This window comes from Carcharodon carcharias, chromosome 6 (assembly GCF_017639515.1).
Source record: "Carcharodon carcharias isolate sCarCar2 chromosome 6, sCarCar2.pri, whole genome shotgun sequence".
NCBI lineage: Eukaryota > Metazoa > Chordata > Chondrichthyes > Lamniformes > Lamnidae > Carcharodon > Carcharodon carcharias.
This window is the reverse complement of record NC_054472.1, coordinates 34,846,129-34,873,755: the sequence shown is the minus strand read 5'-3', so window position 1 is coordinate 34,873,755 and position 27,627 is coordinate 34,846,129. Positions and strand designations below refer to the sequence as shown.

At 41.7% G+C, this 27,627-nt stretch overlaps 1 protein-coding gene across 3 annotated transcripts in view; it reads right to left on the bottom strand.

The window, feature by feature from the left end:
- The window catches only part of si:ch211-161h7.5, a 48,160-nt gene extending 21,879 nt beyond the window's left edge, over positions 1 to 26,281 (bottom strand). The window contains exons 1-4 of one of the 3 annotated variants that reach the window (XM_041190123.1): positions 26,111 to 26,281; positions 14,240 to 14,376; positions 13,597 to 13,711; positions 4,457 to 4,601 (exon numbers count right to left, since the gene is read on the bottom strand). In XM_041190123.1, coding sequence (XP_041046057.1) covers positions 4,457 to 4,601; positions 13,597 to 13,711; positions 14,240 to 14,317 — 338 coding nt within the window. In that variant the 5' untranslated portion in view covers positions 14,318 to 14,376; positions 26,111 to 26,281. The remainder of the gene's footprint in view (positions 1 to 4,456; positions 4,602 to 13,596; positions 13,712 to 14,239; positions 14,377 to 26,110) is intronic. The other 2 variants (XM_041190127.1, XM_041190124.1) reach the window with 2 other exon arrangements.
- Between the last annotated feature and the right edge of the window lie 1,346 nt (positions 26,282 to 27,627).

The following is a 27,627-nucleotide window of genomic DNA, read 5'->3' as shown; positions in this document are numbered from 1 at the left end:
GTAGTCAAGGTCAGTAAATGTATCTACAAATGCCGTCTTCCACCAACTGCACCACTAGCCTCAAAACCTACTCAATATACCACACACCCATCACTCACCTACCAACAATGTCCATCAATCGCGACTCACACTCAACATTTTACCTTCACCTCGACTGACACAGACTTGGCATTACTGCAAGCCTCACATCCACATTTAACAGTTTCCACACACTGCTAGCTATTCTGCCACATCATCCAAACATATTGCATTACACTCACTGACTTCCATCTCTCTTGTGTAAAAAGTTGACGGTTAACCAGAGACATCAGTTGGACAAACTACTGGATTACTGTGATACGCTGGACACCCCTTTGAAGTGTGGTGGACACAACAATGATGGCAGGAATCTGAGCTTGTATGGCACAAGCCTATCTTGTGTGAGGGTAGTCTGAGCTTCCATGGCAGCAAGTTGGCCTTGCATGACATCAAACTGCGCTTCCACTGCAGTATCCAATCGTTGTGAGGCTTCTGCTGGCGTTGCAATGGAAGCTGAAGCATAACCAATCTTGCAATGCATCATAGATAGCTCTGCAAGTGTGGTAATGATGTTGTTCACCACTTCCACTCGAAAGGATGGGTTCCAAGCTCTGCACAAATTGCTGGGCCAAGTTAGTGCTGAATTCTTCCATGATCCTTGGCATTGTCAGACTTGCCAGAAAGCCTGCATGCAATGCACCATCATTGTGCATACACATCAACTTACTTTGGTATGCCACCCCATCAAAGTCCTCATCTGAGTTTTCTGCAGCAGAAACTGTGTGTGACCTCATCTTCCATCAAAGTGGCATTTGTGCTACCTTTGCCCCCTGCCCAGGCTGTAGGCTACTTGTGGTCTGTACTTCAACATGTGCAGTTCCCACCTCTAAATTACTCTTTAAAGTATTTACAGTTTTGGTATCTGAACTGGTTTGAGAGTGATTGTGTTTCTTCTGCTCTGCCATGTCTTGCTCTTCCACCATTGCCTAGCCAAGTGGCAGTTGATATCTGAAAGAAGGGTACAAAGTATTGTCGTGGTGAGGGGAAGGATGGTAAGTAAGAGATGCATGTTTATACTGTTTTGAAAAGCCAATTACAGTCATGGATTACTTACGGGCATATTGAACTTTTTAAGGAAGGCTTGTGTGTTTTTAAAGAAATACAAGCAAAGACACTGAACAAAAGATGGCTGACAATGTAAAGTGACCACTTTCTGGAAAAATTCCTACGTGGATCATACTGACAGAGCTGTCCTGAGGGAACATGGAATGTCACAAGATCATGGCCTTCTTCAAGCAAAGACACTTAAAAGGGAGAGAGGAAACATGCAAAAGACTGAATTTTAATCTCCTGTGATGGCAGAGACAAAAGACTGAATACCACATCTCAGCAGTCATCTAAAATCCATCTCCTTTCGATTCATTTCTCAAAACATGTAAAATGGTGGAAGATCAAGAAAAACAGACTCCGGGTGCAAGACATCGGTTTTTTCCCCCTTACAGAAATATACAGGGAAAAATAGGTTGCAGGGCAGTACTATGTGCTGATGTGTTGTGACAGTGACAGCACAAAAAGACCAACTAGTCACCCCTACACTCTCTCTCTCTCTCTCTCTGTTGCTGGAGGTGTGGGCACTTAAAGCAGAGGCCATAATCAAAAAGTAAACAGGACAGCTTCTTCAGCTAACCTGCAGAACCAAGTGTCTCCAAACCAAATGCAAAACTGCCAAAGTCAGTTGTACCGGAATCACTCAACTTAACGACTGCAACATTTCACCATCTATGCCTCACGATCAAGCCAAAGACTGATTCGTATATCTTTTTTAACTTTGATTTGAACCCTTAACTTCTCATTTCTGCTCTGTGTGCATATGTGTTGTGTTTTTATTATTTTTCTCATATTTTTGTAACTAATAAACTTCTTTCTTTGATTCAAGAAAGCCTGGTTAAATTGGCTCCTTCTAAAAAATAAATACATCTGGACTGGGAAAAGGTATCCATGGGGAAAGAGATCACTTTTAAATTAATCGTGTTGCGACCAACCGAGGGGGTTGAACAAAGAAGGGAAACCAGCTCATCCCTCCTCACCGGGAGCATAACAAAATTGGGGTCCCATGGGAGATAAAAGCAAAATATTGCAGATGCTGGAAATCTGAAATAGAAACAGAAAACAATGAAAAATTTCAGGTCTAGCAGCATCTGTGAAGAGAGAAACAGAGTTAACGTTTCGGGTCCATATGACTCTTCTTCAGAGCCCAGCTTCCTTGCAGTGAAGCCATACAGACTCAAAATGTTAACAAATTGGGGGACCTCACCTGGGGACCAGTCGTAACATTGCTATCTGCAGCTTATAAGTTGGAAGAGATTGTGAGATGAGGGTGAAGTGGGGTATGAGAATGAAGATTAGGTATGAGGACTCCATCATCTTTGATTATTTCAGTCCCAAATCTGGCCACAGCATCATGGATGGCTGCTTCAAAGATAACATCCATCCTTCCCCTCATCAGGGGCAGGACATACAACCATGCTAGTTCTCTGCCAGTTATATCCTGATGCCTTTAGTTAACCACCAACTTGTCCCACAAGAGAGAGGGAAGTCAGTGAGTGTGGTGCAAAGTGCTCAAGGGCATCCTGCAGGACTATCTGTGATCCTCCACTGAAAGTTGGCAGCCTTTCCACTAGCCATGCTGGGGTAGCACTACACAGGTACATTAGGAATAGGCAAAGGCACTGGAACAGGCACTAAGGGAAGGCACAAGACAGTGTTTGTTTTATATATTTGGTTTTGAATGTATATTTTGTGGTGGCTTTTGTTTTAGCATTGTGGCTAAGTGGATGTTAGTCAGTGACAGAGAGGTGCTGAGGTGTATTGAGTGTTTGTGATTGGGGAATTAGAGTTGTGTTTAGTGTTTTCATAACCAAATAAGTTGATCGTGGACATCCCACCCAAAAAAGGGCTATGTTGGTTGCCTCTTCCCTTCCTCTCTCCAACTTCTCTTTCTCCTTCTGCTCCTCAGGTGGTTCCTTCAGTCTTTAGCAACTTAAAAGAACTCTAGAAATCACCAAACACTTCTACAATTGCAGCAATAGCCACTCGAAATCAATCAAGAGCTAACTTGATAGTAGTTGATGATCGCTTTAGATAGCACCATTGATTGATTCTTCCAGCTGCTGAAGATGTGTTCAGCTATGTGTTTAAGAGACAGCATTAGCTCCAAAATGGCAGTGCTGACATCAAATCAGCTTTACATGCTAATGATGTCTCGATCTGCCTATTCTGCATGCTCCCTGGGTGTTACACAAACAACCTCATCAAAATGGCATCTGTCGCAACTCTCACCAGAAATGTAAGCATGCATACCATTTCGGAACCAAAACAATGCTCATAGTACCAAGTAAACAGGCAGTAAGGAGGTAAATTTTGCAATCGTTAAGTATGTAGATTGAATTAAGTATAACTTTAGATAGAGGCTTCATTTTTATCAGAGCCAGCGTGTGAAATATTTGCATTGAACAGAGGAATTTCACTTTCATTTGAAGGGAAGGACAGATCCTACTTGCTAATGAGTTTATTTGGTGAGAAGCTCAGTTACCTACCTTCCAGTTTGAGGAAGATGATTAATATGGAAGGGAAGGAAAATAAATGGATGAGCAGCTGTTTTATTTATTCAGTCATGGGCTGTGTGTGGTATAGGCGTGACTAGCGTTTATTGCCCATCTCTAATCACCCATAACAACCTGCTAGGCCATTTAAAGGGCAGTTATCTGAGAGTCATCCACATTACTGTAGATCTGGAGTCACATATAGGCCAGAACAGATAAGAGTGGCAGGTCTCTTTCCCTAGAGAATATTAATTAACAAGGTGGGTTTTCATTGCAATCCAATAGTTGTATGCTCACCACTATTGATACTAGTTCTTTCAGCCATATGCTTGACTTTGAAAGAAACAGTAGGGTAAAGTTTATGCTATGGATCGAATTGGTAATTCCAGCGCAAATTACTCCTAAAATATTCTACCAAATCCCACTAAATTGTGGAATGTAGCTATCTAGGATTTTACCATTTTTTAAAGAGATAAGTCTTCTCTTTGTCACTGGGACTTTAAATATGCCTCAAGAGAAATGATTTTACACCATCACAAATGGAACATTGCAGTTTACTTTCAATCTCAGTTATGTGTCCTTCCATTCATTCCTTATAAAAGATAGAGGTTGCAGGTCAGGCTATATTGAGTACAGTTGATAGCCTATATTATGCTGAAGTAAAATAGCAGTTATAGTTCCCTGAACCTGACTTCATAGATCAAATTGTTCCACATCCATCTAATGCATCACTGTTCATTTGAGTATAAATTGAATAAAATGAGATTATATTCAAAGAGTGGTCTTAATGCAGCAGAATAGAGACAATATGTACATTATTTAGAGCAGAGTATTACCTTCGGCATAATCCACTGCATACATAGACAAGCCATACAGCTTGCCATATATAAATGACTCCCCAAATAGAGAAGGTCCATCCTGCAGGGGTGATTTCAGTGCTGTAATTCTTTGATACATTTCCAATGGACTGAAGAAAGAGGCCTAGTAAATTGACAAATATTATTATTGTATGGCTGAAGGTCTGTCTTCGTGCAGTCTTGTAATATGAAGCAAAACATTGAAATTTTAAATCTAAACAGGAACAAAATCACAGAATTGTTATAGCACAGAAGGAGGCATTTTGGCCCATCATGTCTGCACTGCCTCTCCAAATAAACAGTTCACCTGGAGCTGTTCTCCCACCCTCCTGCACATTCTTTCTTTTCAGAAAACAGTCTAATTCCCTTATGAACGTCTCTTGAGCCTGCCTCCACCGCACTCTCAGGCAGTGCATTCCAGACCTCAACCACTTGCTGAGTGAAAAAGTCTTTCTGCATATCACTTTTGCTTCTTTTGCCAATTACTTTAAATCTGGGCCCTCTCATTCTCCATCCTTTCACGAGTGGGTACAATTTCTCCCTATCTACTGTGTCCAGACCCCTCATGATTTTGAATATCTCTATCAAATCTCCCCTCAGCTTTCTGTTCTCTGCAGTGGTTACTAACACTTGAGCTGCTTGGTGCAGAATAATGCTCAGGGCTTTTTAACAGATAAAATCAGCTTCATTTAATATTATATAAGAAGGGAATTCAGAACGTTTTTTATACTTTGGACTTGGGTCTTTTTGGAGCCAGAATACCATTGCTGGCTCTGATAGACCATCTCACAGATTTGGAAGCAAGAGACACCTAAAAATGCTATGGGGAAGAATTTTATGCTCCCCAGGGAGCAGGTTACAGCTGGGCAGTAGACGTAAAACTAGGCATAATACCATGGGTGGCGTTCCCTAACCCCTACCCACCCACACTGACCTCATTGCAATTTTACGCGTGCCAGGGCAGGCACCTGGTGACCCACCCACCATTGAGCCAATTGAGGCACTCTAGTGGCCTGTTCCCTGCCCTGCCACAATTTGCCCCATGATGGGTGGCAGAGGAAGCCAGGTTTGAAGCCTGCCAGGTCCCATGCCTGGCGGTACTGGCAGGAAATGGTGTGGGATGGGGTTCCTCACATACCTACTAGGCACATTACAGGACCCCCTGACCATGATCTGGCTCCCCAGGGTTCCCTTCACCCCCAGACTATGCATCACGACCCCCGCTCCCCTTGCCAGGGCCTCCTATCCTGGCCCCACCAATGCCACCCCCAAGTTATCTTTGCATCTGGCTCCGGCAACAATCATTGTTGGGTCAGATGCAACCCCAGCAGTGGCCACTGCTCTTGGTGGCCCTGCTGAGATCAGACAGCTGCTAGCCAATCGGCTGGCCAGCAGCTCTCAGAGATGGAGCTTCCTCCCCCGATGGGGGCAGAAGTCTCACCCTAAGGCATCTAATGCCCCTCTGAGTTAGTTGGCTGTGAGGCAGCCGGCTGGAGCGAGGGGTGGGTTCATTGTCAACTTTCTCACTGAGAGGCCAGGAAACCTTGCGATATATAAAATCCTGTCCGGGGGGAGAATTTTCTCCCCTTTGGGCAGTCGGTTCGGGGCTGGGCGCAGGCGGGCATGTAGCCAATCGCCTCCTGCGATCAGCTACACGTCGCCATTTTGTTTTGGCCCGCCCAGCGTGACGCGCATCTGGAAGAGCTGAGCGCTCCCTGTACGGGCAGGGCTAAGAGGGTCAGGGCCTGGGACATGTCAATGCATTTTAATTAAAATTTTTGCAAAATTTATAAACCCTTCATGAAACCTTATCCCGCCCGTGGATGAGGTTTCATGCTAAATGCGAAGGCCGCCTGGACTCTTCGCCTGCCCACCAACCATAAGGTTGGACGGGCAGCCCTGTTAATTGAATCAAGTGATTTTTAAATAGCCTTAATTGACCTTTGACAGTTCGGCGGGTGCGCAGCTGACTTGGTGCGTGCCCACCGAACTGAAGATTGGAATGATGCGCGGTGACATCAGGATGCACGCCCGATGTAGCCACGCATCATTTTACGCGTCAGCGAGCAGGGCCCGCCCCCACAGGCAAACCAGAAAATTCATGGAGTTGGTACTTTCCCAGAATCCAAAGATTAGTGAAAGCTGTCTATTAAACGTCCAGGCCCTGTAGATTTTGACATGGGATTTCATTAGTGCGTGAATGCTTGTGATTTCTTCGCATTAGTTTACTTAAACTTGCTTTCCATCAAGGCAACTACATTTGGACCTCCTTCAAACACAGTCAAGTAGACAAACCAGAAAATAAAATAAGGCAGAGAAAATGCATAAAGGTAACTTTTGCAAGAGTGAGAGGTAATGAGAAATAAAAAAGTAAAACGATAGAAAAGATAAACAACAAGGAAGAACCAGAAAAAGATATGATGACAGAGGAATTAAAGATGATAAAGTGAGAAATGATGAAAATATATACATAATATTGCGTCTCTCTTTCACTGGCATAAGGCAATACCTCAGCTACGCATCTGACTTGTGAATGAAAACATCACATTTCGATTTACCCATGTTGATGGGCCACACTGCAGATTCGCTGAGAGAGAATGGCTACAGGGTCAGTTACTGCTTGAGATTGTGCCCCTTAACCAAAAGTTAGCAACTATCCCAATATTAAACACAAACATATGCATGTATTGCTTTACCTCTAACTTATTGTGAGAATATGATCACTAACAACAATTTGCATTTATATAGCATCTTTAAATTTAGAGGGGAAAAAAGCCCAATATGAAGAAAATGGATCCTGAGTCATTAAAAAAAGTAATTAGGAAGAGTAACCAAAGGGTCACACAAAGTTTTGGGTTTGAAGGAAGGGTGGACTGTGGCGGTAGAGGAGTTGAGAGAAGAAACTCCAGAGATTGAGACTTAGGCAGCTGAAGGCACACTGTCAATGGGGTGGGGTTGGGGGGGGGTGCGCAATGGAGGGGGAATATGCTAGGGCTGGAACAGCAGGTTTAGTGGTTAGTGTAGAGCTGAAATATATTTCAAAAATAGAGGGGGCATGACTTTATAGACAATGAAGGGCATTTTCAAGTTGAGATGTTTGAGGACTGGGGAAACTGGAACTGAGCCAGGATGGGAAATTGGAACTGCGAGAGGATGGTGATGATAAGTGACCTGAACCTGGTGCGCTAGAAATACAGCCAGTCAACCTTGCAAAGTTCTCCTCACTAACATCTGCGGACTTGCGCTAAAACTGCAAGAGCTGTCCCACAAAATAGTCAAGCAACAGCCGAACATAGTCATATTCACAGAATTGCACCTTTCAATCAAAATCTCTAACTCCTCCAGAGGTGGTTGCATAGTCGTACACACACAGGAGGGAATGGCCCCAAGAGTCCCTCAACATTGATTCCAGGCCATGAGAAGTCTCATGGTATCAAATAAATATGGCCTGCAGTAGGTGGGTCCTTAATATTGAAGGGTACGTGACATTCAAGAAGAATAGGAAGCTAGGTAAAGGTGGGTGGGTAGCACTGCTAATCAAAGAGGGCATTGGCGCAATAGTTAGAGATGACCTTGGTTCAGGAGATCAGGAAATAGAATCAGTTTGGGTGGAGATGAGGAATAGCAGGGGAAAATAGTCATTAGTGGGAGTGGTCTATAAGCCTTCTAACAGCAGCAGTGTAGGACAAAGTACTCAAGAGAAAATTTTGTGTGCTTGTGATAAAGGGATGGCAATAATCATGGGTGATTTTAATCTACACATAAATTGGGAAAATCAGATTGGCAGTGGTAGCCTGGATGAGGAGTTCTTAGAATGCTTTTGAGATAGTTTCTTAGAGCAGCGTGTCCTAGAACTGACCAGAGAGCAGGTTATATTAGACTTAGTATTGTGTAATGTGACAGGATTAATTAATGACCTCAGAGTAAAGGCACCGCAAGGTAGCTGCGATCACCATATGATTGAATTTTACATCCAGTTTGAAAGGGAGAAGAGTGGGTTTAAGACTTGTATCTTAAACTTAAATAAGGGCAACTATGTGGGGATGAAAGCTGAGTGAGCTGAAATGAAGTGGGAAACTAGGCTAGAGGATAGATCAATAGAGAAGAAGTGGCAGACATTTAAGGGGATATTTCAGAGTATTCAGAATAAGTACATTCCTACTATAAAGAAAAATTCTAAGGGGAGGACCCACCATCCGCGGTTAACTGCAAATGTTAAGGAAAGCATCAAACTTAAGGAAAAAGCATACAATTCCACAAAGATGAGTGGCAGGACAGATGATTGGTCAGAATATAAAAAAATGGCAGAGACTGACTAAAAGATTGATCAGGAGAAAGAAATCAGAGTATGAGAGGAAGCTAGCTAGAAATGTCAAAATGAATAGCAAGAGTTTCTAAAAAGGAATTTAAAAAGGAAAAGAATAAGTGAGTTTTGGTCCTCTAGAGAGTGACAGTGGGGAGTTAATAGTAGATAGTAAGGAAATGGCAGGAGAAATGAACAAATATTTTGCTTCTGTGTTCACTATAGAGGATACAAAAAACATTCCAGTAATATCTGTAAGTCAGGAGGTGAATGGGAGAAAGGAACTTGGTGAAATTGAAATCAGTAGGGAAATGGCACTGAGCCAGTTGATGGAGCCACAAGCTGGCATGTCTCTGGGTCCCAATGACTACATCCTAGGGTCTTAAAAGAGGTGGCTAATGAGGTAGTCGATGAGCTGGTGTTAATTTTCCAAAATTTGCTAGATTCTGGAAAGGTTCCATCAGAAAAGTAGCAAATATAACCAGTCTATTCAAGAAGGGAGGGAGGCATGAAACTATAGGCCAGTTAGCTTGATGTCTGTCGTGGGAAAGTTATTAGAATCGATCATTAAGGAGGTTATATCTGGGCACTTAGAAGAACTCAAGGAAATCGGGAAGAGCCAGCATGGTTTTGTGAAAGGAAAATCATGTTTAACCAATTTATTGGAGTTGTTTGAAGGAGTAACATGCGCAGTGGATAAAGGGGAGCCTGTAGACGTACTGTACTTGGATTTCCGGAGGGCATTTGATAAGGTGCCACATCAAAGATTATTACGGAAAATAAGAGTGCATGGTGTATTAGCATGGATAGAAGATAGGCTGGCTGACAGAAAGCAGAGTATGCATAAATGGTCTTTTTTAGGTTGGCAGGATGTGACGAGTGGAGCCCCACAGAGTGGGGCCTCAACTTTTAATGATTTACATCAATGACGAGGAGGAGAGTGAAGACATGGTAGCTAAATTTGCAGATGACACAAAGATAGGTAGGAAAGTACGTTGTGAAGAGGACTTGAGGAGGTTGCAGATAGCTTGAGTGAGTGGGCAAAGATCTAGCAAATGGAGTTTAATGCGGGAAAATGTGAAGTTGTCCACTTTGGCAGAAAGAACAAAAAAGCAAAGCATTATTTAAATGGAGAACGGGTACATAATTCTAAGGTGCAGAGGGATCTAGGTGCTCTAGTACGTGAGTCACAAAAGTTAGTATGCAGGCACAGCAAGTAATTAAGAAGGCTAATGAAATCCTATCCTTTATTACGAGAGGGATTGAACATAAAAGTAAGGGTGTTATGCTTCAGTTATACGTGGCATTGGTGAGACTGTACATCCAATACTGTGTGCAGTTTTGGTCTCCTTATTTAAGGAAGGATGTAAATGCATTAGGGGAGGTTCAAAGGAGGTTTACTAGATTGATGCCTGGAATGAGTGGGTTGTCTTATGAGGAAAGGTTGGACAGACTGGGCTTGTTTCCTCTGGAGTTTAGAAGAGTGAGGGGTGATTTGATTGAAGTATAAAAGATCCTGAACGGCCATGACAAGGTGGGTGTTGAAAGGATGTTTCCTCTTGTGGGAGAGTCCAGCACTAGGGGGCACTGTTTTAAAATTAGGAGTCATCCTTTTAGGACAGAGATGAGGAGAATTTTTTTCTCTCTGAGGGTTGTGCGGCTTTGGAACTCTCTGCCTCAGAAGGTGGTGGAGGCAGGGTCATTGAATATTTTTAAGGCAGAGGTAGATAGATTCTTGTCAGGCAAGGAAATTAAAGGTTATCAGGGTTAGATGGAAATGTGGAAATCGAAACACAAGAAGATCAGCCATGATCTTATTGAATGGCGGAGCAGGCTCGAGGGGCCAAATGGTCTATTCCTGCTCCTATTTCTTAAGTTCTTAACTAACATGTGGGAAAACCCCATTTGATTTCATCCTCACCAATCTAAGTGTGGCAGACACATCTGTCCTTGAAAGTATAGGCAGGAATGACCACTGCACACCAAAGACCCTTCACGTTGAGGATGCCTTCCATCATGTTATGTGGCCCTACCACCATATTAAATGGGATTCTGACCTTGTATCTAAGAGCAGGGCATCCCTGAGCATTGTGGGCCATCAGAAGCAGCAGAATTGTATTTCAGCACAACTTGTAACCTCATCATCCACTTATCCCTCACACTACTATTACCATCATAGAGACCTGCCCTGGTTGAATGGTGAGTGCAGGAGAGCATGCCAGGAGCAGTACCAGGTGCCAACCTAGTGAAACTACAACATAGGACTACATGCATGCCAAACAGCATGCGATACACAGAACTAAGCGATCCCATGACCGACAGATCAGATCAAAGCTCTGCAATTCTGCCACATTCAGTCATGAATAGTGGTGAACAATTGCATAACTAATGGGAAGAGGAGGATCCATGAACAATCGCATCCTCAATGATGGGGAAGCCCAGTGCTTTAGTGCAAGTCAAGGGTGAAGGGTTTGCAACCATCTTCAACCAGAAGTGCCAAGAAGATGATCCCTCTTGGCCTCCTCCAATTATTATTACAGAAACCTGACTTCCGAACCAATTTGATTCAATCTATGTGATATACAGAAACGGTTGAATGCACTGAAGGCAACAAAGGCTATGGGCACCAACAACATACCAGCTGTAGTACTGAAGACTTGTGCTCTAGAACTAGTCGCGCTCCTGGCCCAATTATCCCAGTACATCCGCAACACTGACATCAACCGGAAAATGTGGAAAATTGCTCTGATATATCCCTTCCTCAAAAAGCAGGACAAATCCAGTTGGTCAGTTACCACCCCATCAATCTACTCTCACTCAACAGCAATGTGATGGAAGCTGTCACCATCAGTGCACTTCCTCAGCAGTAACTGCTCACCAGAGCTCAATTTGGGTTCTGCCAGGGGCACTTGGCTCCAGACCTCATTGGTCCAAATATTGGCTGGAGAGCTGAGTTCTTGAGGTGAGGTGTGAGTGACTGCCCTTGACATCAAGGCAACATTTGACCGAGTGTGGCATCAAGGAGCACTAGCAAAACTGGAGCCAATGGGAATCAAGGGGAAAACTCTCTGCTGGTTGGAGTCATAACTAGCACAAAGGAAGGTGGTTGTGATTGTTGAAAGCCAACATCTCAACCACAAGATATTGCTGCAGGATTCTTCAGAGAGGTGTGCTAGGCCCAACTATCTTCAGTTGCTTCATCAATGACCTTCCCTCCTTCATAAGGTCAGAAGTGGGGGCTGTTCGCTGATGATTACACAAAATTCAGTTCCATTTGCAACTCCTCAGACAATGAAGCAGTTCATACCCCATGCAGCAAGACCAGGCTTGGGCTGAAAAATAGCAAGTAACATTCGTGCTACACAATGCCAGGCAAAGACTATTGCCAACAAAAGAGAATCCAACCTTGGCATTTAATGGCATTACCATCATTGAATCCCCAACCAATTTCTTTCGGGCTGGCGGGGGAGTTAAGGGGCTGGTGGGGGGGAGTCGGGGTTTGGGGGCAGGGTCACCATTGACCAGGAACTTAACTGGACTAGAACATAAAAAACATGAACACTGTGGCTATAAGAACAGCACACTGCTTGGGAAACTTTTGGGAGTATTTCACTTCCTGATTTCCCAAAGCCTGTGATGGAATACTCTCCACTTGCCTGGATGAATGTAGCACCAACTAAACTCAAGAAGCTCGACACCATCCAAGACAAAGCAGCCTGCTTGATTAGCACCCCATCCACCACCTTATACATTCACTCCCTTCACCACTGATGCACAGTAGCAGCAGTGTGTACCATCTACAAGATGCACTGCAGCAACAGCATCTTCCAAAACTGCGACCTCTATCACCTAGAAGAACCAGGGCAATAGGTGCATAAGAACACCACCAACTGGAAGTTTCCCTCCAAGTCACTCACCATCCTGACTTGGAAATATATTGCCGTTCCTTCACTATCACTGAACCAAGATCCTGGAACTCCCTCCCTAACAGCATTGTGAGTGTATATACCACATGGACTGCAGCGGTTCAGGAAGGCAGCTGATCATCAACTTCTCAAAGGCAATTAGGGATGGGCAATAAATGCCAGCCTGGCCAATGATGCCTTCATCCCATGAACGAATACATTTTTTGAAAACCCCAATAGAAATATTATAATGGAAAGAGATTACAATAGTTTATGCATTTAGTAGTGTTAAAATGTTCCCAATCTGGCTGTAGTAAAAAGGACCTTGCCTTAGGTAACTTGAGAAAGTTTAGTTAACACAGTTGAGGTTGGGTTTATCACAAAAAATGAATATTTTAAATTGCACTGAAAATGATTTAAAATATGCACAAATCTCTTATATATTGGAATACAGTAGTAAATTCTTTAAGGTTAAAAGAAAATAATCTGAAGCCTTTGAAAATGTATCAATTAGTGTCCTTGCACCCAAAAGTTCTAGCTTAACTTTTGGAGCCTCCTCAAAGATCTGCAATCAAGCACAATTAGTGGAAACTCTCAATGGTGATTAATTTACCCTGGGAAACATGGCCAGTTTTGTGATGAAGGCCTGCTTCCAGCAAGAATTTTTTTAAACCAGAGCAAAAGGTAACAGAAACCTGAGTTGGGCAGAACTAATTTGCACTTAAATTTCTACAATCTTTTGCTTCGGTTCATCAAAGAAACCCAGCGCAATCCATTGGCAGCTCCAGACCATTATGCTTTACTTCCACTAATGAAAGTGGTTTAAGTGACCTCAGATGCATCTGGATTATGTGCTCAGGTTTTCATTAGCTTCAAAAAGTTGACCCAGGCCAGTTTTGGATATTCCTTACCTGATTCTGATCCTCTCCCTGCAAGAGCGTTCAAAACCATAGTGATGCTGTAGACAATCAAGGCAAGGACCACAAGATACATCTTACACGTGCTCATCTTGGCCATTGGGGAATCCTAATTAAACATTTTCATTAAATGAGAAGCAAAGAAAGAAATGCATAAGAAAAAACATTTGTGGTTATTCTATTACCATGTTCTCCTGACTTCTTTAGGTACCAATATAAATATAAATTAATTTGAAGGCATAAATTGCAATAGTTCAGCATGCTGAAGCTCCAACCAATTTATTAAATAGTGATAGTTCATTCTCATAATTCACTGCACATTTTTGCCATGCAATTATGTGACAGACACTGTGCAGAACCCTGACATCATACCACAGAGTGGGAATATTGGACTGGAAGTCACACTTCCAGAATTAGCAGAATTGTGACCCTATAGTTACTTTCCATCCTTTCTGCCCAGGGGTGCCTGCCTACTCATTTTTTCTTTGAAAATTATCTCTGATATCCCTGTGAAAGCATTGACTCCTAGTTGTGTAAGGTTCCATAAGTGCAGCTTCTTTCGAGTATTCATTATTCACATGTAAATTTTGAAGGTAAGTAACGCCCAGCTAATTAAGCACAATAATCTTGGTTTTACCTTCACCCAGTGTTCACTGACATGCAATTCCAACAGGTGCTGGTGGGTGGTGGTCAGCAGCAAGAACTTCTCCTGCATAAGCCAGTAGTGGTGGACCCAATCCCCAGTTTTTCTACCTATGACCAGGTTAGGATCAGCTGAGAGAAGAATAATGACGGAACTTAGGATGCTTTGACCTCTATGGCTCTGCTACTCACTTAATAAATCCACTCAAAGCAGAAGGAATGCAAAAGGGGAAGTTGAGAAAAATATTTTAAACTGTAGATATTAGTGCCTACAATGGCTTACTGATTTAATACAAAATATACTGTGATACTGAGGTTTCAAGACCAGATGGGATGGTGCTGTTGATTTTAGTTGGGTCAATAGTGAAGTACTAAAATTGATCTGTGTGCCAGGCTAAGGAGGGGATGATATTTTTTTAAAAATCAGTTTAATCTCACTTTTGATTTCTATCCAGTGGAAAGTAAATGTATCTATATGTTGGGCAAGAACAGGGTCAGTTATGATTGTGACACTCTCTTGGTTGAATAGACTACCAGCGTACAATGCTTGAACTAAGACATGAGATAATAATCTCAGTATCATGTGAAACCATCCCTTGACACTATCACTTTCAGTGAAGGGAGAAAAGGGAAGGAAATTCATATCAAAAACAAAAATACCTGGAAAAACTCAGCAGGTCTGACAGCATCTGCAGAGAGGAATACAGTTAACGTTTCAAGTCCGTAATTCATATGATTGAAATGAATAGGAAATTTCTACCTATATATTTTGTATGGAAATTGAAGGTGAATTCTAGACTGTAGGTCTGAGTTACTAGCAGCAATGTTATAAGACCTATTTCCTCATGGTCCTTAGGGATCAGGCTTCCTTGCTGTGAACGCTGGGCTAGATTTTGTTGAAACAATATCAGCGCATGAACGATGCACACCATTATTGATGTGTAACTCTTTCGAGTACAAACCCATTTCCATCTGTTTCAGATGAAGTTACATTGTTTCATAGTTTGTCAGTGTGAGATTTGAACTCTTGATCTTGGGGTTATAAACCCAGTACCATAACCACTTGGCCATTTAGGCCATTATTGATGTGTAAGTCGTCCAGCAACTGGTAGCAAAGAAATGATACTGCATGAATTGTGAATCACCACAGTTGCTGGTTTAATTGTGTTATTAGCTTTGCAAAAATGAAAAAAGCTAGCAAATTAATTGCCCATTAAATTCACAACAGAAATATGTCTTGTAATTAATTAGGCAAGTAAGCTTTTAACGACCTGATAATAGTTAATGATTGCCAATTAACTTCTCTTGTCTAAAAAGTGAAAAACTAAGTATACAGCTTCATTCCTATGAACTATTTTAGGAGATTTTATAAATATCACAATTTAACTTTTTGCATTTTTGTGTTTTTCCTTTGTGTTTTTGTTAAGTGTTTGTCATTTATTAGCAAAGGCTACCTAGGATAGCAGTAACATAGCATGTCAGCAATAGTAGTTTTAGCCACAAAAAGCAAAGGCTGCTGGGATATTTTACATAAGGACATAAGGATATTTTAGACAAAGGACACAGCAAAAACTAGACTTGCCTGAAGCAGGTGTGAACCCAGAGATTATAGATAGGTGTCAGTCACTAGAATGCTAAGCAAAACGAGACAGTTGGTTTACAACATTTAGCAATTATTGTGATAGATTGTGACAGCGATTACACAAAACAGTCACTGGAATGCTAAGATACACAGCAAACGGGACAGTTGATCTGAAACATTTTGTACCTATCATGATAGATTATGAGCCTATGTGACCAAGAACGCATCTTCAGTCATGATAGGAAGGTCTAAATGTATAAAAGACAATGTAAAACTCAGAGGGCAGAATATTGACTTGGATTGGATTGACTAAAACAGGCCCTCCCTGCTTTTGCTTGAATAAATGATTGAAAAATGTCCCGGAGTCTCCGATGTGTTTCAAGTTCACCACAACAGGTTTTTTTCCCTCCCTTTATCTTAATCCAATGTTTCTTTCTGAACCTGATTTAACATTGAATTCACCCACTTTAATTCACCACCCCCCCAACCCCCTTCTCAATCCTTCCTCTATTTAGTTCTCAATCCTAAATCTAACTGTTTAGGAAGATGCACTGTTTGTACCATTATTGACCTAGGTCCCAGATACTCTGTTGCTCAGGCTGCGCCGTTTTTGGCAACTTTCTGGTCAAAACATTTTAAAACCTGAACATGCATGGACAAGAGAGAATCTAACCACCACCCCTTGCCATTCAATGGCATTACCATCACTGAATCCCCCACTATCAACACCCTTGGGTTACCATTGACCAGAAACTGAACTGGACTAGCCATCTTAAAACTGTGGCTACAAGGGCAGGTCAGAGGCTAGGAATCGTGGGATGAGTAACTCACTTCCTGATTCCCTAAAGACTGTCCACCATCTACAAGGCACAAGTCAAGAGTGTGATAGAATACCCTCCACTTGCCTGGATGAATGCAGCTCCTACAGCACTCAAGAAGCTTGACACTGTCCAGGACAAAGCAGCCCGCTTGATTGGTACCCCTTCCACAAACATTCACTCTCTCCACCACAGACGCACAGCGGCAGCAGTGTATACCATCTACAAGATGCACTGCAGATACTCACAAAGGCTCCTTAGACAGCACCTGCCAAACTCATGACTGCTACTATCTAGAAGGACAAGGGCAGCAGGTAAATGGGAACACCACCACCTGGAAGCTCCCCTCCAAGCCACTCACCATCCTGACTTGGAAATAGATCACCGTTCCTTCACTGTTGCCAGGTCAAAATCCTGGAACTTCCTCCCTAACAGCACTGTGGGAGTACCTACACCGCAGGGACTTCAGCGGTTCAAGAAAGCAGCTCACCATCACCTTCTCAAGCGCAAATAGGGAGGGGCAATAAATGTTGGCCTAGCCAGCAAAGCCCACATCCCACAAGTGAATTTAAAAAAAAGTCTGTCTAATGGGATATGCTGCGAGATGGCCTGTTCCAGCAAAATCTATAATGATGTTATTGAAATAAATACCTATTCCAGTGCTACCATTCACACACATTTAATTATTTTAATTGTATTAGTGAGAGGCAGCGTGGTTTTGTGAAGGGGAGGTCGTGACTCATTAACTTGATCGAGTTTTTCGAGCAAGTGACAAAGATGATCGACGATGGAAGGGCAGTGGATGTTATTTACATGGATTTCAGTAAGGCCTTTGACAAGGTTCCTCATGGAAGACTGGTACAGAAGGTAAAGTCGCACGGGATCAGAGGTGAGCTGGCAAGATGGATGCAGAATTGGCTTGGTCATAGAAGACAGAGGGTAGCAGTGGAAGGGTGCTTTTCTGAATGGTGAGCTATGACTGGTGGAGTTCCGCAGGGATCAGTGCTGGGACCTTTGCTGTTTGTAGTATACATAAATGATTTGGAGGAAAATGTAACTGGGCTAATTAGCAAGTTTGCAGACGACACTAAGGTTGGAGGAGTTGCAGATAGTGAAGAGGATTGTCAAAGGATACAACAGGATATTGATCGGTTGGAGACTTTGGCGGAGAAATGGCAGATGGAGTTTAATCCAGACAAATGCGAGGTAATGCATTTTGGAAGGTCTAATACAGCTAGGAATTATACAGTAAATGGCAAAACCCTTAAGTGCATTGATGGCAAAGGGATCTGGGTGTACAGGTCCACAGTCACTGAAAGTGACAATGGAGGTGGATAAGGTAGTCAGGAAGGCATATGGCATGCTTGCCTTCATTGGCAGGGGTATTGAGTATAAAAGCTGGAAAGTCATGCTGCAGCTGTATAGAACCGTGGTTAGGCCACACTTGCAATATTGCATTCAATTCTGGTCGCCACATTTACCAGAAGGATATGGAGACTTTGGAGAGGGGGCAGAGGAGGTTTACCAGGATGCTGCCTGGTCTGGAGGTTATTAGCTATGAGGAGAGGTTGGAGAAACTCAGATTGTTCTCACTAGAGCGACGGAGATTGAGGGGCGACTTGATAGAAGTTTACAAAATTATGAATGGCATGGACAGAGTATATAGTCAGAAGCTTTTTCCCAGGGTGGAAGAATCAATTACTAGGGGATATAGATTTAAGGAGAAAGGAGAAAACTATAGAGGAGATGTGGCAAGTTTTTTATGCAGAGGGTAGTGAGTGTCTGGAATTCGCTGCCAGAGGAGGTGGTGGAAGGAGGTACGATAGTAGTGTTTAAGAGGCAGCTTGACAAATACATGAGTAGGATGGGAATAGAGGGATACAGACTCTGGAAGTGCAAAATGTCTTAGTTGACGGGCAATATGATCGGCGCAGGCTTGGAGGACCGAAGGGCCTGTTCCTGTGCTGTACTTTTCTTTGTTCTTTGTTCAAACTATGAGTCCCTCCATCACGTTGAGCAAACAAAGTCGACATATTATTCAAATTGTAAAACTAATGACCCAAAATTTGCAGTCAGTGGCTAATCACTACACTTACAGATGCCTGCAGGCTTTGTGAGCTTTTGTGGGCAATTTATGGTACCTAGAGATCATTGTCAGCATGATGCCTTCCAGCCGGAATGGCGTGTGTGAGTAGGGCAAGCAACAGCGTGGCTCTTCAACCAATCAGAGTTAAGAATCCTCACTGAGACAAGATGAATCTAGACAGTGAAGTATGAGTTAGAATAGCTAATTCCATGTAAAATCATGTATAGAAAGTGTAAGAGAGAGAGAGAGAAATATAGGATGGAGAGAGAGTGCACTAGGACACCTAGATCCCTCTGCATCTCGGGTTACTGCTTCCAGGGAAATTCTAAACACTTTAGGAATACAGGAAATCTTTATTATGTTAAGGATGTCACTAATATCTAGTACCCAGAGGAAATCCGCACCTCCCATATATCTTCATTTCATTAATCCCATTCATACTACTTAAAATAGAAGCAACACTGCTTCCGATAAGGTAGCTATGCCAAAAATAGCCACCTATCACCACCCCCCCAAACCAAGCTTCAGGTGCAATTTATGTCCAAAAGTCCACTGTTAATGAAGAACTGCAAAGGCATTACATCAACTGACTGTGGCTGCAGTCCCCACAAGATTTTTGTTCATTTCATCTTGTGGCAGGTTTGGCAGCACAGTTAATTGTTGGGAGTCACTTGTTTTTTTAAAAAGTTTCTATAATTTATTGATTTACTATGAGACCCAATATACAGAGGTAATCAGTACAGTAGAAACCATGAGCCTCTTGATGTAACCAGATGAAAAGCATACAGATAATGAAGGTCATCTGGACTATCTCAGCTAGCCAACCAAAAAGAATGCAAAAGTCTATAAAAAGTGCTGGCATGTCACATGAAAACTTCACTCATTTGTACATATAATGTTCCTATGTTATGATGATGTTAATCTGCTTCAGTTAAATACAGAACGAGGAACACCATCTGAACAGGTAAAGCATTCATTTGCTGGCACTGGCATCAGTAAATTCTTCTGTATAATGTCCCAGCATATCATCTAACTGACCCTTGAACGATTCCAAGGTTTTCATGCGACTTGGGAGTGTATTCCAAGTGATCACTCTTTGTGTAAAGATATGCTCCCTGTGACCAATATCAAATATATTTTCTAGGGGTTTGAGTCTATTCCCATCTCTCCGAAGCATCTTCAGTAACACAACATTCACAATCTAGTCTGCTGGCATTTGATTAGTGATTAATGGATCTTCTTTGACATTGCTCATGGAAATTCAGGTTACATGCTGTTTTAGGACAATTGAAATGTGCAGTGCTTTAAGGTCATTATGTTCAATTGTCATTAATAAACCCAGGTTAGGGGCACTTAATTGTTGTTTGGTCAGGGAACATTTGCAGTTTAGATGGACCTGCCAGTTTCAAACTGCATTAACCAATCTTTTAAGATTGTTTTACATCTTGCATGCTGATGTGATTTCACTGCATGCTGCACACCATTTTATTATTACTTGTTGATTTACGATGGTATGATGTGCGAGATATGTTATGAGAGATATGCTGAGGTATTCTGTTATTGCTAATTTAATGCTAAGTTGGTTGTGAGAAAGTAGTATAGAGAGAAGAAAGATTTGTTTTTATATAGCACTTTTCACAACATCCCAATCAACTTTGCAGTCAATTAAATATTTTTAAGGGTAGTCATTTCTAAGATAGGAAACCTGGCAGCCAGTTTGTGCACAGCAATGTGATAATGCGATAATGACCTCTACGTTTCTTCAAAATAGTGCCATGGGATCTTTTACAACCACACAAGATGGAAGATTATGCTCTCCATTTAACATCTCATCTGAAAAATGGCACTTCCGATTATACCGCACCCTCCAAGTAGTGAACCGAAATGTCAGTCTTGGATGACAAACTTCACACTCAGGTCAGATTACTACCACTGAGCCACAGCTGACACACTGTAATTGTGAAGTGCAGTTTTGTGCCCTTTAGTAATGAATTAATATTATTAAGGAAGAGGCTAAGCTAGGTACAAGTGGTTTCACTTCGAGGAAATAATGTGAAAATAAACTGTATAAATTTAATGCACAAGATGATGTAAAATATAGAATACAATCTGATATGCTAGCTTGCAGTGAATAGTGGTTCTTTGTGGGCCACGTGTTTCCTCATACTTGATGTGTGCTATGTCAAGTCATCTGCTGTACACCCTGACTGTGAGCAAGATTTTAGCAATTTGCATTCTGTTTTGACTTTTGTTATCAAGAGGGCAATTTTCATAGGGGAATCATGTAATGGGGGAAATAAAGTGAGAAAGGAGCAAGCCCTGAGCTGTGATTATAGAGCAAAATGCAAGTGCAATAAATTGAAAGTTTATTTGATTCAACTAGAATCAGCAAAGAGCTGCAATATCCTGTAACCAGAAATTGTTGTTGTTCATTAATGCAGAAACTGTAGTTATTCCAGCAAGTTAGACAAGCAGTGAAATGGGAAATGTGGTGTAGTATCTATGTGGAGAGGCCAGACATGGGCCAGGATTTTCCGATCCTGCCAGTGGCAGGCATCATCATGGGCGGGATGGAAAAATTTGAAGAGCCACTCTCCAATTTTTCTCATCCCACCCATGATAATGCTTGCTGAGTGTGAATACAAGGCAGAGACATGTAGAGGGAAAGGTGTGGGAGCTGGCACATGTGGGTGAGATAGCAGGATCAAGCATTAGTAAAACATTTGAAATTGAATAATACAAAGAATTAAAATCAGCTTTAATTTAGAACAAGGTGAAAATATAAAAGAAAATCACTTTGATTCTGTGATCCAGTGGGGAGCAGTCACACAACTTTTGTAGCAATAATATGTATAATTAGTTTTACATAATGGTACAAGTTGGTACTTGAGAAGAAAACAATGACATCTACACACAATTAATAGGATTTTCCATTTTATGGCCTTAGCAATGTCTTCATTGTGTCACTGATTAATATCACAATGGCTTCCTTCGTGACTAGATTGGTGAATGCACAAATGCGGTTTGAGACGGAGAGACCAGGAACCCTGTTTTGTGCTGGTAAGATAAAAAAGCTAGGTACCTGTATTACTTCTAAATGAAAGCTTGATAATAAATTGGCTCCAGCAGGCAGATGGGAAAAATTGACTCTTATAAAGATTAAAGGTCTCTTAAAAGGATCATTGACCTATGTTGTACAAAGACAATGAGAGAGGACAGATCATCAGAGGAACTTGACCACAGATACTAAAGGAAAATAAATGAAATGTGTAGACTCATTGCTGACAAGCCACTGCCCAGAGGTGTGCTTCAAAGTAAAAGACTTTAAAAGCTAAACAGAGGTTAGAGTTAGTAAGATACATAACTGATCTAACCTCACATTTCAACTCCTGATAACACTACTCAACTGGAACCTTCATGGCTGCTCTCTACCTTACAGTTTCAAGCCTTGATGCAGGCTTTAGATTGTGAACAAGGTGACCAGAAGACGTAGGAGCAGAGGAGTCTGCTCCAGCATTCAATGAAAGCATGGCTGATCTGCCAAACCTCAACTCCACTTTCCCACCTTTTCCCCATAACCCTTGATTCCCATACTGATTTAAAAATGTCTATCTCAATCTTGAATATACTTCACCACCCAGCATCTTCAGCCCTCTGCGGTAAAGAATTTAACAGATTCAATACCCTTGTGAGAATAAATTTGTCCTCAACTCTGTCTTAAATGGATGACCCTTTTTCTGAGATTATGTCCTAAACTCTGCCAAAAGTGGAAACAACCTCTCAGCATCTACCCTGTCAAGCCCCCTAAGAATTTTGTATGTTTCAAGAAGATCACGTCTCATTCTTCTAAATCCAATGAGTAAAGGCCAAACCTATTCAATCGCTCCTCGTAAGAAAATCCTTCCATACCCGGGATCAACCTAATGAACCTTCTTTATTTCCAATACCAGTATATCTTTCCTTAGATAAGAGGACCAAAACTGTTCACAGTATTCTAGGTGTGGTCTAACTAGTGCCTTGTATGTCTTAGCAAGACTTCCCTAGTTTTATACTCCATTCTCTTTGAAATAAAGGCCAACACTCCATTTGCTTTCCTTATTACCTGTTGAACTTGTATGCTAGCTTTTTGGGATTCATGCACAAGGACTCCCAAATCCCTCGGTGCTACAGTTTTCTTCAGTCTTTCTCCATTTAAATAATATTCAGCTCCTCTATTCTTCCTACCAAAATGCAGAACCTCATACTTTCCCAAATTATATTCCATCTGCCAAGTTTTTGCCCACTCACTTAACCTGTCTATATCCCTCTGTAGACTCTTTGTGTCACTTGTCTTCCCACCTATTTTTGTGTCATCTGCAAACTTGGCGATAGTACATTCACTTCCCTCATCCAAGTCATTAATATAAATTGTAAATAATTGTGTCCCCAGCACTGATCCCTGTGGCATTCCACTTGTTACAGGCTGCCATCCTGAAAATGCCCCCTTATCCCAACTCTCTGACTTCTATTAGCCAATCTTCTATCTACGCTAATATACCATCCCCAACACCATGGGCTCTTATCTTATTAAGTAGCCTTATGTGTGGTACCTTATCAAAGGCCTTTTGGAAATCCAAATATATTACATCTACTGGTTCCCCTTTATCTATGCTGCTTGCTACCTCCTCAAAGAATTCTAATAAATTTGTCAGGCATGATTTCCCCTTCATGAAGCCATGCTGACTCTATTTAATTATATTATGTATTTCTAAATACTCTGCTATTAAATCCTTTATAATAGACTCCAACATCTTCCCAATGATAGATGTTAAGCTAACTGGCCTATAGTTACCTGTTCTTGTCTCCCTCCCTTTTTGAATAAGTGTGTTACATTGGCAATTTTTCAATCTTCTGGAGCTTTTCCAGAATCTAAGGATACTTGGAAGATTACTACCAGTGCACCCGCTATCTCTGTAGGTACTCCCTTTAATATCCTAGGATGTAATGCATCAAGTCCAGGGGACTTATCAGCCATTAGCCCCATTAGTTTCCCTAGTGATCATTATCATTATTATTTCCTCCCCCACTTTTGCCCCTTGATTATTTAGTATTTTTGAAATTCTATTAGTGTCTTCTACCATGAGGACTGATGCAAAGTATTTATTCAACTCCTCTACCATTTCCTGGTATTATTATTATCCATTATTATTTCCCCAGCCTCATTCTGTAAGGGGCCTATGTTCACTTTGGCCTATCTCTTGCTTTTTATATATTCAATGAAACTCTTACTGTTCGTTTTTATATTACTTGCTAGTTTACCCTCAAAGTTTATTTTCTCCTGCTTTATTTTTTTGGTCATCTTTTGTTGGTTTTTAAAACTTTCCCAATCCTCTGGCTTACCACTAATTTTTGCAACATGGTATGCTTTTTTATTTCAATTTGATACTATCTTTAACTTCCTTGGTTAACCATGGTTGATTTATCCCCTTCCTAGAATCCTTCTTTCTCACTGGGATAAAACTTTGTTATGAGTCATGAACTATTTTCTTAAACTTGTGCCATTATTCATCAGCTGCTTTTCTGCTACACGCCCTTCCCAGCCCACTCCAGCCAACTCTGCCCTAATTCCTTTATAATTACCCTTATTTAAGTTTAGCACAGTTGTTTCCGACTCAAGTTTCTCACTCTCAAACTGAATGCTAAATTCTACCATGTTATGGTCACTGTTTCCAATGGGATCTTTTACTCAGATCATTTATTAAACCTGTCTCATTACACATTACCAGATCCAAAACAGCCTGATCCCTGGTTGGATCCACAATATTTTGACCTTGCTCACCAGAGGAAACCATGCTATACCATCTGTGTCCAATAAAGTACCAGGAATCTTCCTCACAAGCATGAGCCATCCTTGTGCATATGATTTTTGTATGGATTTGATTTACTGGCAGTCCAGGCTCACACACACAAACAATAGTAACTTGAAAGAGGTACAGCCAGTGCCAAGGAACCACAACCTGATAAATAGACACTACCTACATACAAAGGATTCAGAAGGGAAAATTAGAAGTAAAAGAAAGCATATTAAAAGAAAGTAAGCTTTCATAGCAGTAGCACAAGAGCTTTCAATTGCACAATGCTAAAAAGTCCCAAGACATTATACAGGAGGGGTTAGTGAACAAAATTTAACACCCATTTACATAAGATTAAGGCAGGTTGAAGGCTTGGTCAGAGATATAGGTTTCCAGGAGCTTCTTAAAGGAGGAGCATAGAGGGGTTAGGGAGGGTGTTCCAATGCTTAGGGCCCAGGCAATTGAAGGCAACACCGGCAACGATAGATTTCGCATTGTTTCATGCTTTTCCCTTCCCTATCTCTGTAACTGAGGGAGGAGTGCACTATTGGAGTTGCCGTCTATCAGATGAGACCTAAAACCAAGATTGAAGAAAACAGGGATTGCACAAAAGGTGTGCGGAGATCTGAGAGCTGTAGGCTGAAAGTAGTTAAAGAAAGACAGACAGATATGTATTTACAAATGCCATTCACAATCTCAGGATGTCCTAAAGTGCTTTTCAGCCAATGAAGCACCTTTGAAATGTAATCGCTGTTGTAGTCAGTTTACGTACGACAAGTTCCCACAAACAACAATTTGATAAAGATGAGCTAATCTGTTGTTTTTAAATGATGCTTTACATCCATCCAAGAGGGGTTTTGGTTTTTCTGCAGCTATCAGAATTTATATATTGCCCATCAGAATGTCCCAAAGTGTTTAACAATCAATTAAGTCATTTTGAAGTGTAGTCACTTATAAGGCAGGAAATGTGGCAACCGATTTTCTCACAGCCAGCAATACTATAATGACCAAATAATCAGTTTTTGTGATATTGATCAAGGGTGATATTGGCCAGGACACTGGCGATAACTCCTCTACCTCAATAATGCCATAGGTTCTTTATATCCACCATGGAAAGAAGCAGGGTCTTGGTTTAACGTTTCACCCAAAAGACAGCACCTCTAACAGTTCAGCGCTCCTTCACTTCTGCAGTGGTTAATGTTTTGTGTTGAAGTCTCTGGAATGGAACTTGAATCCGGAACCCTCCGAGGAACCGGAGGGGAGGGGAGGAGAGGGAAATGGAGTGGAGATGGAGAAAAGAGCCCAGAAAAGATGTGACTCGAATGGGTCACAATTAAAGCGAAAAAGAGAAATGAAATTTTAAAATAAATACGTTCAATTTGAGGTCATCCAGACACCCTTATTGCCTTGCATCTGTTATAAACGTAATAAGAAATCTACATAAAAGTCAATAAGAACCGCCCATCTACAATAGTGTAAGCAAAACTGGGCATTTGTATTTGGCAATATAGGCACATTTAGAAGCTTACAAGCAAAAAGTAATACTCACTCGAGTAAACACTAACTTTTCAATGAAATATCCTTTGGCAAAAGACTTTACAGAAACTGCGCACTGTTACCACTTTTCGCAATGTATCTACGGAAGAGTAAATGTAAAAACAACTGCTGACGTTGCATAAGATTTTTAAAAATAAATTACTAGCTTTTGTAACAGGCAAGAGACTGCCTCCAGCAAGTTACTAAACTCTGAGCGGGGCGGGTCCTGCTGCCTGTAACATGATGCCGAACTTACATAAACGCAATTCATTCAGCAATCAACAGAGCAGAGTTCCCTCCATGTAACAATGAACGGAGCATAAAACCACTCCGTCACAGCACAGAGCAAAGCTTCAATATTCAAAACATCACCCTGTGAGACAAATACGCTACATTACTCCAGACCAGTCACACATCCGCACTCTAAACAGGGCATGTCAGCACTGTACACCACACCACTCTACCACAGTCTACCACACATTCTCCCTCTCTGAGCATCATGTCAGCACTGTACACACCAGTAAAGAGCAGAGTGAAAGATTCCCTCTATTCAAAACATCACTACTTCTTCAACGTTATAGCTTGTGGATTACATCATGATGGCAACCACCCACGTGGTCTTGTCCATTGAAAGGCTGGTAAAACCGCAGTATGAAAAAGGTAAAATCATCTTTAAAATGACACAGGTAACTTTTATAATTTAAATAAATCACAAGCTAAATCGGTGAATTAACTGCTGCACATGGTGTGGTATTCAGCAAAACAGGTCAGGAAGATCCTGTGTGCCCATGTATGTTCAATGGGGAGTTAATTGGAAATGGATGGACTATAGTTGGTTTCAGGCTAGAGAGGAAAACTAATCCAGAACTCCTGTTCTTTTAAAAAGCCTTTGCCATGTTGTCCAGCAGTCCTAATTTAGCATCAAATGAAACTCCCTATTACCATTTTCTATTTCACTTTGTCTCTTGCATATATTTAAGGTCCCCTCTTAAGACAGCCAATTCATACACAGCAAGATCCCACAGCAGCAATGTGAAAATGACCAGATAATCTGTTTTAGTAGTTGAGAGATAAATGATGGCCAGGACACTGGGGACAATTCCCCTGCTGTTCTTCAAAACAGCGCTGAGACCTTTTACTGCCACCTAAGTGGGCAGATGGGGCCTTGGTTTAATATCTCATCCAAAAGTCAGCATCTCTGCCAGCATAACCGCCCCTCAATACTACCCTCATTACATGTTCATGCCTCTGGAATGGGACACAAACCCACAAACTTCAGACTCAGAAAGCCTCCACTGAGCCTCAGCATCATTGCCTTGCACCCACCTAATTTCACTGGGCGCAGTGGAAACTTGTTGTCCAGAATGCCCATAGGCCTGAAGATAGTGCAGCACCCTTCCCAAGCCCCTGTATATACGCTAATGATACTCCAACCTCCTTCAGGGTCACCATCAGATTTCTAGATCTCTGCTGTCAGGGCAATGGCAAGAAAAAAAATCACCTCTTCATGACTCAATGCAGTAGCTAAGG